This window comes from Nuphar pumila, chromosome 5 (assembly GCF_984573655.1).
Source record: "Nuphar pumila chromosome 5, dmNupPumi1.hap1.1, whole genome shotgun sequence".
Taxonomy (NCBI): domain Eukaryota; kingdom Viridiplantae; phylum Streptophyta; class Magnoliopsida; order Nymphaeales; family Nymphaeaceae; genus Nuphar; species Nuphar pumila.
In genome coordinates, this window is record NC_143253.1 from 125,889,463 (window position 1) to 125,906,357 (window position 16,895).

At 36.8% G+C, this 16,895-nt stretch overlaps 1 protein-coding gene across 1 annotated transcript in view; it reads left to right on the forward strand.

Moving 5' to 3' along the window:
• The first annotated feature begins 6,207 nt into the window (after window positions 1-6,207).
• LOC149838573 (ADP-ribosylation factor 1) overlaps window positions 6,208-16,895 on the forward strand; it is a 47,993-nt gene continuing 37,305 nt past the window's right edge. Inside the window, exons 1-5 of the mRNA XM_090006668.1 lie at window positions 6,208-6,306; window positions 6,421-6,584; window positions 6,692-6,730; window positions 6,884-6,946; window positions 8,771-8,789. Coding sequence (XP_089862794.1) covers window positions 6,482-6,584; window positions 6,692-6,730; window positions 6,884-6,946; window positions 8,771-8,789 — 224 coding nt within the window. The 5' untranslated portion in view covers window positions 6,208-6,306; window positions 6,421-6,481. The remainder of the gene's footprint in view (window positions 6,307-6,420; window positions 6,585-6,691; window positions 6,731-6,883; window positions 6,947-8,770; window positions 8,790-16,895) is intronic.

Here is a 16,895-nt window from a genome sequence, read left to right on the forward strand (position 1 = left end):
CCATCTACAACTCTACTTAGTCATCGATCACTCAAAGATGTTGACATGATCTATTCATGCTTTCGATAAAAGAGAACATTTTAGGGCTAAGGTCGGTAGCTACATTATGAATACTCTTGGACAAGGCTAGCGTGTCGGGCATGGACTGGGTCATGGCATATGCGTTTTCTGAATGTGGGTATTGGGCAATGGGTTTGAATCTGGGCCCAGATCTAAGCTCTGTAAGATGAAATTGAGCTGAATCAAGATCCAATTTGTGCATGATCATGCTACATCTCACAGAAAAAAAACGGCTGAATGTGGGTTTTATATGTAAAAAGTTCAAAAAACCAGATTTGCAACAATTACTGATCCAAATTTGTTTCCAAATCCCAAAAGACAAGTGAAACATACCGTCGGCACAACCAACCTTGTTTACTTTTAAACCCCCGTGATGTGATATATATAAGAAGAATAAAGGGAATTATATGCTCTATGTTATTCCCGAGCTTGATATATATCCCAAAAAGGCAATATTATCTGACCAAGCTAGTCATCATTTAAATCCATCATAAACATGAAAATCAAATGCATGTTGGAAACATCAAACAAACATTAAGATTCAAGAACAAGAGGAAACAACTACAAAATGATAAGCCCCAAGGGGTTTAGCATAGTGGTAAGGGGCTTTGGCCATTAGACCGGTGGTTGGGGTCTCATTTCTATGGGGTGTCAGCTCCTTGCGTATAAGGAGCAAGGGCATTATGTCCCTTGTACGTGTGAAAACAAGGCAACTATATGCATGGTTGTCAGCTCATTGCATATAAAAATGAGCAAAAGCGTTATGTCTTTTGCAAGTGCCAAAGCAAGGCTAGTGGTTTCCCCATTCCTCACAGGAAAAACTACAAAATGATAAATCTTTAAACCTTAACACAACATGGCACTACAAGAAATCTGAGTTTTACTGGCGCATCCGGGCGGTAGAGCCGGTGTAAAATGCGTTTTAGTGGTGCATAAGTCAAAGAAAAATCTTTCACTGGCGCAGATAAACTAAACGCCACTAAAAACACAACTGTGTTTTTTTGTGGGGGAGAAATAAAACCGATTTCCTTTGATTCTCCCTCCTTTTTTGTTCTTTCATTTCCCAAACCCTTACCTCTCTATGGTCTCCATGATCTCCCCCATACCCTCGCCCCTATGTGCCCTAGTTTTCGCTGGCACAGTGAGCGCCAGTAAAAGGTTTTAATTGCCAGTAAAACCTTTACCGGCGAGTATTTTACTGGCGCAAAAGCTGCGCCAGCAAAACTAGAATTTCTTGTAGTGTGGACAGACTCGACGCAGCATAAAAAGGTGCTAACGTGCAGATGGCGATCACACACTAGTCTGGCATGCGAACATCGAGCGTGAAGGAAATTTGAAGATGCAGATTGGTAAGCAAGATGCCATGTGCCAGATTGCGAGCAGGCAATAGACGATGAGCCTGGACGTTTTGCAACATGTTTTCTGGTATCCATTTGACAAAGCGGCACCAAACTGTGAGACAGGAGCTATCTGATCCAGTGATTGGGTTCGGACAACACAGAAAATCACTGTGCGTACAGGTCTTTTTCTTTTTGGCATCAGTATCTCATCAATGATTTTCTCCATCGCACAGTGTTTTCTGTGTCTTACACAGAGAATCACTACCTGAAAAACTGCTGCATGCACAGTGTGTTTTTGTATTTTGTGTGGCCCAAGTACTTAATAAAGCACTCGGCCATCATCATCGATAGATCATGCATGTGAGATGAGATGATTTTCAATATATATATAGGAAATGGAAACCTACAAAATATAAAACCTACTAAATGAAATATGCTATTGGATTTTCATAAATTTCTGGTATTTCTTCAAAATTCTGACACTACAAAATGTGATCTATATACTTATTTTTATAGGAATTACTTCTTGGAACATTTGATTTCAATGCATGGATAGGTTTTTATATAAGGTTTAAAAAATCAACAGCCTACAATTTTTGAGGCTCTAAATACTATTTTTTCCATCCAAAATGCATGATCCAAGTGTCTAGTAAATTAATTGTGCTGATTACATCTATGAGGTCAGAATTTTGAAAAAAACACCAAAAATCTACTAGCATGTTTCATTTACTAGGTTTTGTATTTTGTAGGTTTCCATTTCCCTGTATTATATATATATATATATATATATATATATATATATATATATATATATATATATATATATAGAGAGAGAGAGAGAGAGAGAGAGAGAGAGAGGTTACTTTGATTCAAAGGAAAGCACACCTCCAAGAGGATGAATTCATTTACATTCATCAGAAATTATCGTTATTTGAGAGACTTCTATGTATGGACTAGCATCGAAAAACTTTGGTTTTGGATCACACTATTGTCCAATCCATTCTTTATATTGACCCATGACCAGAATGCGTACATATCAAGATACTCCCAACCCCACTCTTGACTCTAGGGTTACAATAACATGGCACCGCTCCAACCATTTTTTCTAGTTAAAGAATAGCCATTAGTTGAGGGGGTTTTCGCTTTTTAATGACCATTTTGGCTATTTCTGGCAGTTCTTTTTACTCCCCATAGCTGAAAAATGGTTGAGAAGGTGCTGGCCGGTGAGTACAATACTATCTCACTTGTTTTCTGGCTAATGGGTGGCGAAAAAATGTGGAATTAAAAATCTGTTTTGTCATCAAAATTGAGAGAAAAAAATGTCACCGAAACTTGGATTCTGTGTTTTATGGGTGTCATCCACGCGCTGTTTTGACTGCTTGAATTCAAAAAAAAAAAAAAAACACTTGTTTGGGAGTCAAAACCAGTTCCTTGAAATGCTAAAACTATATGAAAACCGAGCTCCCAACAGCCTGTGGTATTGGCAACTTCAAAACCATATCTTGGCAACACACGGAAACCCTACTTTCATCCTATTACAAGGCTCCCAAACATAGCCTTAGTCTCTATTTAGGAGCCCTCAACTCTGAGGTGTGTTTGGTTTTCCCTAGTGCCCTCATTGCTTTCTCTTGTTTGGGAGCAGTGGTGTTGCCAAAACACTCCAATTAGTCATGGAGTTGACAACTGCAATATTACAGCCCTGTTTGGAAACTAGGCATCGGAGATAGTTGGAGTGAGAAGTGGAGAATACCTAATGAGAAAGTTGTTTGGGATGGATGCAATTGTAAGAAATGATGGAACTAGGGTGGTATTTGATATCTTCTATTCCACATTTCACTTTCCACCAAGATGAGGTGGGTAGTTATGAAATACTACACCTGTTTTAACACTGATGACTTCCCGGACGATCTTTCCAATGTTCTTTCAGTTATAATTCCAACTTTTCAGCTACATAAGTGGAATTGATAAATCTCCAACTGGAATGTTGGACTTATCCCAAACAATCACATGGATTTGTCAAAACCACAAAATTTGAAGATTTCACCAACGGGGGCTCTGCTTGTTTGGTAAGAGCTATTAGTGCACGTGGCCATGTATGGGGACTTTGCAAGTTCAAAACCCAATGGTGTGTTGTGTAACTGGTGGGGATTTGCCTAAACCCCGCTTGGGTTTAAAAAAAAAGAGGATTTCATAATTGCATCCTTAGCTGCTGCCAAGTGGCAATTTTCAAACAGGGCCTACATTTCAACACCATTTTACAAGATTAGGTTTTTGGCGAGTCCAACGTCATCACTGCATTTTGTCTTTTGTTTTTAATAAAAAATAAGGAAATTTATATTAGAATCAACAACTATCACACAGACAAAGAGATAGTAGAAAATAAACAATATTTGAAAAGGAAAGTTAAAAGCAGTCCATCAAAGAAATGGACCCAGAAGTCGGGACCCAATCCACGACTGGTACTGGTTTGGCCAAGCAGCAAGGGGGTGAGTGAAACAGATCCGATTGAATGACCAGGATTACATGATCCACATCTTGTTTTCTTTCCTTCCAAGTCTGCCACCAAGCGAAAGAAATCCAACAATTTCAAAACGAACCCCATTTTCTTAGAGACCTTGACAAAATGAGGGCCCAAAACCAAATCTCTTAGGGTTGAGCTTTGATGAACTATATTGGACAAATCTCTTAGGGTTGTATAATTGGTGGGGGTACTCTGCCCATACTGACAAACGTTTTTATCCGCAATTTCTTGTTTTTCAAAAACTTGCAAGAAATTGAAAAAAATCCATAAATCTTGCATTTTTTGGGAAAATCTTGCCAATAAAAAAATTAATTAAAAATATAAACATTATTTTTTTATAAAAAAATATTAATAACAATTATTTAAAAATAAAAATACACAATTTTTTTCATGATAAATAGACGTTTAAAACATAAATATCACGTTTAAATCCAGTATTTATGTTTTTTCATAAATCTCACGATATTTTGTAAATCTCGCGAGAAATTGCCATTTTAAACTTTCAGGCAATTTCTCGCGATATTATCACGAGATTTTCATAAATCTCGCGATATTTGTCACACAGAGTCTGCCTAACCCCAGCTTGCATTAAAAAAAAAGGGATTTCATAACTGCATCACCATTTTAAAAAAATTATGTTTTTGGCAAGTCCAACGTCATCACAGCATTTTGTTTTTTTTACAAGAGAGAAGAAAATTTATATTAGAATCAACAATCATATAGAAAAAGAGTAATAGTAGGAAATATAGAATATTTGCAGAAGGAAAGTTAAAAGCAGTCCATCAAAGAAATGAACCAAGAAACCGAGACCCAATCCACGAGTGATCCTAGTTTGGCCAAGCAGGAAGGGCCGAGTGAGAACAGCTAGTTTTCACTTGTCCTCGCTGATTTTCAAACCCGAGACAACTTGAAAGGCACTTAACAATGTCCAAATTCAGGATAATCGACAAGGGCAAGCAAGTCCAAAAATCAAAACATTGTCAGCGTATAGATGTGATTTCTGTGAGTTCTCTAGACCATCAATAGGGAGTTGCTGAATATAATATGAATCCAAGGCCTTCTTGAACATGACATTTAGGGCCTCACCCACAACATTAAAAAAGAAGTGGTATCATATTTTGCAACACATAGAAGTGATGTTTCCATCTCAATGAAAGTAGGGGTGTCAACGGGCCTGGTTTACCCGGACCTGACCCGAACCAAACCCTATCGGGTTCAAGTACGGTGATAAATAAGAAGACCCTATTAAGTCCCGGGATTGAACCTGAAGGTTCGATTAATACATGGACCCGAGTATAGTTTGTGAAATTTTATACCAGACCTGAACCCGACCTGAGTTCCAATTAAGACCCACAATTTGTCAATGTAAAAATCATAAAAAAAAATATGGTTTTATCGGGTTTGGTTCATGTAGTTCTTATCGGGTTCGGGTATGATTTTTTTTATAGTGGACCCATTATACCCGGGCTTGAACCCAATACCATATCCGAAAATCTAATCCAAGTCTGCTTTCACTTGGGTCCGAGCCAAATCCAACCCATTGACACCCCTAAATGCAAGGCTCTCAAACGTGGTCCTAATAGTTCTCTCACTAACAAGAATTTCCATTTTTGGTATCCAAGCACACTATTGGAAATATATGAAGAATGCCTCTTATTGACCTTTTTAAAACAAGGAGCCAGGGACCCTAGCCAAGGCAATGCTCAAGCTTATCTAAAACCGGTTGAGCCAACTATGACACGAACAGATTCGCTTTGATATAGTAAACTCAACTTCACCATAGTTTATATTTCCAAGTTGCAAAACAGAAGTCCAAAGATTTTGTGGGCTGCGACGTGGTCCACCCGTTGACCTAGTTGACTAGGAAGGTGTCTACAAAGATTCACCTTACCTGAAAGAATGATTCAAACCCATCCAGGCCCTGGTAAGGAAGCCCTAAAGCTAAACCTGACCTGTTTGACTAAAACTTGACCCGGTTGCCACAGTCATCATACTCAAACCAACTCACAACACACAAGACACAAAACCGTGTCGAGTTGGGGTTGTGCATAAGTCAAAAGTACCACTGCCGTTCTTTAAACGCAACACCCTTTTTCGTTCCGAATTTCCAATCCGTGTCCATGTGTATATTTTGGTAATTATCTGTTTCTAGGCCAGCCATGCTAGGAGGACGCTCCAACGTACTTACGAGTCGTGTCCCATTATGTAACATAAATTATGCAAAATGGCGTGTCATGTGTCCTTGTGACATAATTCTCTAGAATCGAGCGCCGCTGTTTACTTGGGTGGTGATGTTCTTCCTTCCGATTTAAGCCACCACCATCCTCTGCAAACCCGTTTTTCTTCTTCTCTCCACGGCCAACCTCCCTCCCTTTTGTTGTTCAGGTTTGTGTCTTCTGCCCTCCCCAACTGTCGTTTCTCACCATTTCGTGTCTTTTGGTCTTATTTCTATGAACTTTCTTTATCCGAAACAATCATTATATAGACCGGAATTGGCAGGAAAAATCTTGGTTTGGGGATCGGATCTGAGTGGGGAATTGCATGTGTTGAGCTTCCGAAGATGGGTATTGTTTTTTCTAGGCTCTTTTCCTCCCTCTTCGGCAACAGGGAGGCCAGGATCCTCTTTTTGGGTCTTGACAATGCTGGGAAGACGACGATCCTCTGTACGAATTCGATCTTTCTGGTGTTTTGATTGGTTCGTTTCTTCTTGGTGGTCTTTCTGGTTGTGATTATTTGTGGCGGATTGTGACTTTGGTTTCTTTCTGTTCAGATCGGTTGCAGATGGGAGAAGTGGTGTCCACCATTCCAAGTAAAGTTCTGTTTTTGTTATTCTTGTTTGGTTTTCTACGGTTTTCTGAGAAGTGGGCAACTTCTGTTTTTCTTAATTTTCCCGTCTATGGTGGTTTTTGTATTTCTTTTTTGCATTTTTCACTGTTTGTTTTGGTCTTGAATCGTGATTCAGCTATTGGATTCAATGTGGAGACCGTGCAGTACAACAACATTAAGTTCCAAGTCTGGGATCTGGGTAGGGGTCCTCATCTTTCGTGTTTGCTTCTTCTTTTGTGTACCTTAGTTCTTTGTTTGTCTAATTACGAATGCACTAAGTTGTATGGTTGATGGCATCATGATGGGTATTGCTTTGAAATCTTAAGGAGAAAAGGAATTGGATGCGAACTACTTTTAGATGTTTTTAATTTAGGGAAACTACAAAGGAATTCATGAGAAATCATTGAATCCTGTTTTATTAGTTTGTGGTGTTCAACCTTGATGCTTCTCTCATTCTAACCACAAACCATGAGCCTAACAAGGATAGATATATGAGAATAACATATAAGAAGCCTCCTTAGTTTCAAGGTAAAAGCATTTCATACTCAGGATGATCAAATATAGTTCGTTCTATTAACATAAAACGTCAATCCATGCAACAAGAAAAGACAATGTGCAGTTTAATTGGAAAAATTTTGAGCTCACTGGATTCTGATAGCATTCTGATTTGTTGAAATCCCAACTCCGAGACTTCAGCAATGTCATGAAATGTCTCCTTGTCTCTAAGTACCCAAGATATAATGTTTGTGGTCAATACCATGACTTGAGGCATTTGATGTCTTAGAACATTTTGTCTCATAGTCTGCTATTCAGTTTGTTGTACTAGTATCTCATGTTCACCAATGTTGGTTTGGCAATTTTTTCCTTATATGTGTATGTATGTACGTTTGTGAGGAAATAGATTCTTGTTGGATCATCCATCAATTCTGCATTTCTTTCCATGTGATGAATTAAAGATGAAGAGAACCGATTAACATGTCAATACACCATTTTTTTTCCCTGTAAAATTTAATGCTATGAAAATGCTGTGAGGGCAAGTTGATGTATTCCTAAACTAAGCTGTGGCCCAGCAATTATTTCTCAGGTTTGAGTCCCATTTGGAGTTTCTGCCAGCTTCCCTCAATTTAAAAAAGGAAAAAAAAACATTGAAGAGAACAACTGGCTATCTAAAGGAGCGCCAGGCTTGGTGTTCATTGAATGCTTTATTTTTATGGCTGCCAATTTTCATAATATTGTGGCACCATTTTTATGGTAATCCCCACCTTCTACCAAGCAAAAGCATCTTGCAAGTTTTGGATGAAAAGTTTTTTTTTTCTTTTCCTATTTTTTACCCTTCATGATCTTTAGCTGGACATTTTTTTATGCACTCATTAATTATAGACAATGTGGCCTGGGTATGCTTGAGTTTGCAACTGATGTGAATTTGCTGCAACCAGTGGAAAGGTATAGTTTGTTCTACATTTCCCAACATTTGAACTGAGCCTGTATATAGCAATCACAAAAGACCATCTATTTTTTCCACGCAATGGTTAAAACTGCCTCTCGAACCTATCTCAGTCATCTGATCGCCAGCAACAGCAATTAAATGGATAATAAAATGTCAAGATATGAAATATACATTTTTTCTGATCTCTTTTTGAATCTTAGGCCACACTAACATTATGAGCAAAAATTTCATATTTATTGATTATCAAAACCATTATCTTTTTTCTTCCTGAAAAATGGAAAAAGGTATAACTAAAAGAATTGGTCTTGTAATGCTAAATCTGTTTAGATGTATGATGAGAATGGAAACCTAGTAGTACCTATAAATTATATAGACATCGTTTAGAGGATTGTATAAAATTTGAGGACCAAAAATATGATCGGTTGCATTGAGTAGGATTTTATCAGCACCCAACAGGAAACCTTTGCTTGGTCATGTTCATTTATTTGGCTAATTTACTATGTGAAAATATTAATTGAAATTTTAAATTTTTGTGGTCGTGACTCGTGACACCTTTTTTGTGTTTTAATGAAACAGGTGGACAGACGAGCATCAGGTAAAGTCTTTGTTCTTTTATTCACCTACTATAATTACACTATGCATGTCATGTCAGATCACTCTACTATTGAATGTCTAGGCTTAGTTTTGGTCTAACAGATGAGAAAAATATGCTTTTTCTTTTCTTTTTTTTCTATTTGAGCTTACTGTAGCCCCGTCTCTTGCATGTATAATGTATGGATATAACTGAGTAGATCTATTATTACTTGAAGAATTGGTTATATCACTTGAGAAAGTAGGAGAGCAATTATGAATGTAATTCCGAATGTCACTATGACTAGTTCAAGTGCCATTTGCAAATGGCAATCTGCATCAATTCACATAATTTTGGTGCCTAATTAGTAGGATGCGTTATTTTCACTTCCTTGACTGTATTGGACAATTACTGCACGAGATACAACCCACAACAGTTATTGGATACCTGAAAATTGGTGTGTATGCACACAGTGAGACTCACATGCTCAAATTGACATGCCATCGCATGCACACACACCGGTTGTTCAACTGTATCATGTTGAGACAAAGTCAGGCAGGTTGTGTGAACTTGATTTATATGTTGTTTCCTAAGAATAGATGTATAGCTAAGCTTAGAAATAGAAAGTCACGATTATTCATAATTAAGTTGAATATTTTAGATGACAAATTATTTTAGGCCGCATTAGTTAGGGATAATACTTTTGAATGTTGTACATCCACAACAGATGTTTAGGGTTGGAAGTTATCTTGTAAACAGCAGTAGATGTTTGCTAGGTGACTAAGGTCTTTAGGCATGGGCATGGTCTAGGTGATGACTCCCAATTTTTTTTTTTAATGTAATAAAGAAAAGTCAAATAATTAGTAATTAATGATAAAATTAATGTACATGATAGAATTCAGAAAAACTTCAAACCACATTTAATAACATCAGATGATCATAATTTGTTTAGTCAAAGACTAAGCGAGGAGTACACCAGGACTAGGCGAGTTGACTGGATTATCCAGGCTAGTTGGTTGCCTATTTTCTTGAAACAAGTTAGAAAAGGATAGACTAGTTCCTGCGGGTTAGTCTACTGGGTGACTGCCTATTTTTCTTTTGACAACATAAATAAAGATGTCCTGTAGGCGTTGGTTTCACTCTATACTATTTTGAACAACTGAGAAAGTTTGTAAGCTCAACCTGTTATAGTGAGGATTATAAATATGGACTGCTAGTACTGTTTGCAAGTAAAAGGAAAATTTGCCCACCTTCAACAACAGAAGTAGCTTGAGAAAGTGCTCATGATTAATTGAGCTTATGTCTAATTCATCTTTGTAGGGACTAGGTGTATGGATGAAGTATGTGTCACCATATCCCTTTAGACAGTCCCTTTAGACAGGAATATATTAGAGGTACTTGGTCATTATTTGAACCGGGGATTTTCCCCAAGGCCAATCGGTCAAGTAATATAACAGCAAAATAGGCTTGTTACATGAGGTATCTGTTAAAATGTAAAACTGTACATATATATATAATAATATTATATTATATATATATATATAAATACAATTTTCATTTCTTTCTTTTCTGTAATTTTTTTCCTTTATTTTTATTTTTTGTCTTTATGTCATCTAGTTCAGTTTGAAGTACTAGAATGACGGTTGCTAGTCAAGTCCTGTCCAGACTTGACTAGCAAGCTGTTGGACTGACACATTCCAACCTCTGTTGAGTCCTCTTTCAGCTGTGTATATAAAGGGGTGCAGCTCCTCTTGTATTTCATTCCTATGCTTCTTAAGCAATTGGTTTTTCATATCAATAAAGAATACATTTTTATTTTTATTTTATTTCCAGTTATACCCTTTTTAAGGGTTATGCTTTAGTGTCATTCTTGACACTTGCCCTTGTGAATCTAAGCTCGTGTTTCGAAGATCCCCATTTCATTTCATGGTATCAGAGCCGCGGAAGTACTAAATCTTGAGGAAAATCTGCCTCGGTTTTCGTGTCCGTTTGCAAAAGTGTTCGCCACTTGAAGAGAATTGTTTTATCACTTCATTGGGGAAGATTTCACATCTTGTTGTATTGTTTTTTTCTTCTTTCTTTTTCATTTTCCTTCTTGTTTCTCTTCTATCCCTATTCTTTCTCTCTTTGTAATCAATGAATGACAATGATAAAGTCACCATCATGCCTATGAAACTAAGCGATACGAACTATGTAACATGGGCTTCAATCATGAAGCACCATATATGGGGAAAAGGCCTATGGGGGATTGTGGATGGTTCCGATTCAGAACCTAAGCTATCTCTTACTAAAAAGGAGGGAGATAAAGAGGTTCCTCTATCGGAAGAAGAGAAAATCAAGGCTATTGCCTCATACGAGAAGAAATGGAAAGAATGGAGAATATCTCGTGCGAAGATAATGTCATGGCTTATCAATAACGTTGACATTAAAAAATGCTCAAGTCTTGCCAAATTTGATCATGCCGATAAGGCATGGGAATACCTTAAGAATATGTATTCCCTTAAAGATATTGCACACGTGTGGAACCTCCAAGAAAAAGTTCGAATGATGACACAAGGAGACAAAACTATTCGTGAATATTACAATGGGTTGTCCGAACTTTGGGAAGAACTTTCTCTTTTAGAACCAAATTGGCATTGTGCCGAAGACATCGAGCTTCGTCAGAAACAACTCGATGCTGAATATTTTTACCAGTTTATCACTGGATTAAGGCCGGAATTTGAAACCACTAAATCGGCCCTACTTCACCGAGGAAAAATTCCTTCTATTATTGAAACTATTGAAGAGTTAACAACGGAAGAAAATCATCTTCGTAAAGGTTCTTTAAAAATTGAAGATGATTCTGTTTTAGCCGTGTCTAGACCATGGAATTATGTTCGATCATATAGGCCTCCTCACTTTAACCGACAAAAATGGTGACTATGATAAAAAGAAAGTTATTTGTTATCACTGTCATGAACTGGGACACTACATGCCACAATGTCCTAAACTTAAGGAGCTGAGAGAAAAAAAAGCTGCAATTGCTAGATCGGAGCCTAAAGATAAGGATGCACCAGTTTCCCTGACCCAATAATGGAGATTCTTCAGCCTCTCATCAAAGGTGCCTCTTCTTCATCTGAAGCTTCAACCGGCGCAACAGCCTCATCTTTTTCTGATCTAGGTAAAATTTCTTGGCTTCTTGACTCTGGTGCATCTTTTTATATGACCCCAAATAATCAAAGTCTATCCAAATGTGTTAAAAATAAAACAAGTGTGTCAAAGGTCTTTACTGCTGATGAGACTTCTCTTGAAATAGAAGAAATAAGAAATTTTGAAAAAATTTATAAAACAAAGAAATTTTCTATTCCAGAAATTAAACATGTTCCCAAATTAAATTTAAATCTTTTATCTATATCTCAAATTTCTGATTATGGGTGTAATATTTCTTTTTCTTCTCATGGTTGTTGGGTACAGGATCGCCAGTCCGGCAAGCTGATTGGGGAAGGCCATAGAGAAGGAGGACTCTATTACATGGATTTTTTGGAAATGCCGAAGAAAGTTTTTTGTTATAATATTCAAAAAATAGAGTTGAAATTGTGTCATAAGAGACTTGGTCACCCACATATAGCCAAAATCCAACATTTTCCAAATCTAGGGAAATTTTGTAACTCTGAATCATTTGATTGTAAAGATTGTATTCTCGGCAAAATGAAAAGATTACCATTTCAGAACAAAACCTTTTTCTCTTCAAGACCACTTGAATTAATACACTCGGATGTTTGGGGTCCTGCACCAGTAATTTCTAAAGGAGGATTTGTTTACTATGTTATTTTTGTCAATGATTTCTCCCGACATACGTGGATGTACTTTCTCAAACATAAGTCTGAAGTATTTTCATACTTTCAAACTTTTCATAATATGGTTAAAAACAAGTTTCAAAATGATATTACTATTTTTCGCACAGATTCAGGGGGAGAGTTTTTATTTAAAGATTTTCAAAATTGTCTTAAATTACATGGCATCACACATCAAAGATCTTGTCCTTATACACCTCAACAAAATGGTTTGGCAGAATGAAAACATCGTCATATTATAGAAACCACTAGGACTTTATTAATAGCAAATCAAATCCCGAAAGACTTTTGGGTAGAAGCTGCCTTAACTGTCACCTATCTCACTAATAGGATGTCATCTTCTTCGTTACAAAATATCACTCCCATTGAAAAACTTATGAACATTTCTCCAGACTACTCTAGACTAAGAATATTTGGGTGCAAATGTTTCATATTTACTGACAAAAATGATAAACTTTCCCCTCGTGCGATTCCCTGTGCCTTTTTAGGATATGTTGAAAACCAGAAAGGTTATAAATGTTTTGACTTCAAAAATAATAAACTATATGTGTCTAAAAATGTTTCCTTTCTTGAAAAGGAGAGCTTCTTTGATTTTAGAAAATTAAAAGACATCATTGAGTACTCCTTTTTGCTAGATCTAACATCAACATCTGATGAATATGACCTTGACTGTAACTTTGATGATGATCAAAGAATTATTGATCTTAATGTTGAAAATGAAGAAGTTCATAGAGATACTAGTATTCAATATTCCAGGCGACAAGAGTCTAATCCTCCATGTGCACTTGAAAAATATTCTAACATTCCAACTAGACAATCATCCCGAGTCTCGAGGCCTCCAGAAAAGTTTGTATCATACGAGTCTTTTGTTAAAATGTATACTCAAAAACATTATTGTAAGTATAAATATATATACTTATATACATAGAGATACATATACATATATTATATGTATACGTATCTCTATATATAAGTATATATATTTATATATTTTTCCCTTTTTCTCTTTTACCCAAAAAGGGTATTCCTGTCATTTCACATTTTGCACATATTCCATTTGGAATACGCTGTATTTCTTTTTTATTTTTTGTAATTCTTTCTTTAATTTTTATTTTTTCCTTTTATTTTATAAAAGGTGCATTGGGGGTCCCCCCAATAGAGTCGTTGGGGGCTCCCCAACGACTCCTTCGGGGAGCCCCCCTTTGCACCCCTTTGCTCTTGTATAAATAGGGGTGTTTCCCCTTGTTGTAAAATAAGCTTGAGAGTCTCAAGCATTTGCTTTTTTATGAAATACATGCCTTAGTGCATGTTTGCTACATTTATCCTTTTTTGCGTATTTTGTTCAAGTGTTGTGAGAGTGCCTTCGTGCAAAGTATTTGTGCTCGTATGTGTATTGTCTCTTTGTAGACATTTTCACATGGTATCAGAGCTCGGTTGGTGATTGAGGATCGTGGGATTCTCCTTTTTTCGAGTGCCTCGAAAATCGTGCCTTCGGATCTTTAGAGGTTGAAGTGGTGGATCTTTCTTCTCAAATATTTTAGAAGGATCTTGTGCAAGCTAGAAGTTGAAACATTGTGTTGGTACGCTCTTTTTCTCCTTTTCTTTACTCCTTAATGGGTGAGAAAGAGTCTCACTTTGCTCTTGGCTTCAAGTTAAATGGGTCCAACTATCATATTTGGGCCGGGAACATGGAGGCTCACATAAAAGGAAAAGGATTATGGGGTTATGTGCAAGGCACAATTCCGGAACCGGAACCCAAAATAACCGTGATAGACGGAAGTGAAATTAAGATTCTTGGGGGAGAGGAAAGGATCAAAGCTCTTGAAGAATACTTCAAGAAGCACGACGAATGGGAAATGAAGAACTTCAAGATTCTTTCTTGGTTCTTCGCATCCGTTGAAACAAAGATTAATGCCAACATTGTCAAGTTCAAAAGAGCATCGGAAGCTTGGCATTATCTCGAGAAAATGTATACATCAAGAGATCTATCCCATAAGTATTACCTTCAAAAGAAGGCCCTCTCTCTTACTCAAGGTGAAATGTCTATTAGGGAATATTTTGCCGACCTTTCCTCCATTTGGGATGAGCTTTCCATGCTTGAACCAAAATGGAGTGGAGAGACAATTGAACTCCGCCACAAGCAACTTGAAGAAGATCGATTCTTCAATTTTTTGAATGGGTTAAGACTGGAATTTGAGCAAATAAGGTCATCACTTCTATCATCGTTTACTCCTCCCTCTCTTGAAGATGTTCTCACCAAATTAAGTGGTGAGGAGACTCGTATGAGTTTATGTAAACATGGATCAAATGTTCTTGCGGTTCCTTGTAATTATGAAGAAAACAATGAGGTCAATGCCGTATCAAGACCCAGAAATAATGTAAAAACCTATCGTCCTCCTCATTTCAAATCACAAAATCAAGGAGGTGATGGTGGACAAAGAGGAAAGAGGGACTATAGCAAGTTTATTTGTCATTTTTGTAAAGAACCGGGGCATATCAAGCCCATATGTCCCAAATGGAAGAAGCTTCTCGCCATGGCTACCACCGGTGTACCACAAAAGGAAGAGGCATCATCAAGTGGGTCACTTTTTTTAAATCAAATTGTGGAAGCCCTTCAACCTCTCCTCAAGGGAGCTACCTCCGGTGCCGCCGTGTCTACTTCTTCCTTTCCAGGTAAAGTCTCTTGGCTTTTGGACTCAGGTGCATCTTTTCATATGTCCCAAACATGTTTTCGCTTTCCGATTATTCAAAAAATGTTTCTCCATCCTTTGTTTCCACTGCGGATGGAACCTCTCTTGAAATTAAAGGAATAGGTAATTTTGAAACTCAAGATTTTTTCATTCCAAAAATTAGATTTATACCTAAACTAAACTTAAACCTTCTCTCTGTTTCTAAACTCTCAGACCATGGTTGCGATATTAAATTTTCGTGTGATAAATGTTTAATACAGGATCGCCGGTCCGGGAAATTGATTGGGGAAGACTTTAGAAAAGGAGACTTATACTATATGAAATCTCTTCAAGTTCCAAAATCTTTTTGTAATGTTGCTCGAAACAAAGATATAAATATGTGGCACAAAAGACTTGGTCATCCTAATATCACCAAGTTATCTTATTTACATTTTGCGAAGGACCTATGTAAAAGTTCATTTTCTTGTAATGATTGTATTCTCGAAAAAATGCAAAGTTTACCTTTTGAGTAAAGAACTATGTTCTCATCTAAAACCTTCAAAATTATTCATTCCGATGTTTGGGGACCCGCACCTGTTGTTTCAAAAGGAGGCTTTTCTTATTATGTCATTTTTGTGGATGATTTCTCCAGATATTCATGGATCTATTTTCTTAAGTTCAAACATGAAGTTTTTACGTGTTTTAAAACCTTTCATTCAATGATCAAGAATCAATTCAACAATAATATAAAGTTTTTTAGAAGTGATTCTGGAGGAGAATATCTCTCCAACCAATTTAAAGTATATCTTGAGGATCACAGAATTATTCACCAAAGGTCTTGTCCTAAAACCCCTCAACAGAATGGGTTGGCCGAAAGAAAACATAGGCACATCATTGAGACCACCAGGACCCTTCTTATTTCCCAAAACATTCCTAAAAATTTTTGGGCTGAAGCAGCTCTTGCTTCTGTTTATCTGATAAATCGCTTACCATCTAGGATATTAGGGAAAATATCCCCTTTTGAGATTTTATATAAGCTTGAACCTGATTATAATAGGTTACGAGTTTTTTGGTGTAAGTGTTTTATACTTACGGATAAAAATGACAAGCTCTCTCCCAAAGCTATCCCCTGTGCCTTTCTTGGATATTCCGAAACTCAAAAAAGGTTTCGTTGTTATGATCTTCGAGATGATAAGTTATATGTCTCTAGAAATGTAACCTTTTTAGAAAATGAAAGTGGATTTGAAAAAAATGTTTCTCAACAAGAAAAATTTGATTACTCCTTCCTTTTTGACTTATTGTCTAGTAATTATGATATATCTAGTGATGATGATGTATCATCAAACCATGATGAGGAAATTGATGGTGATGTTAAAGAACATAACTCACTTAATGAACAAGAAAACAAGATTTCAAATGATCCAATAACCTACTCACGTAGAAACCAAGACACCTTTTGAAGTGCTATTGACCAATATAGTGAACTTGTTCCTGCTCTCGATCACTGAAGATCTGAGAGGAATAGGAGACCTCCAACTCGTTTTGTCTCTTTTGATTCCTTTTCACCCCGATATAGGGCTTGTCTTAGTGCCATTCACTCTTATTTTGAACCAAGAATTTTTGAAGAA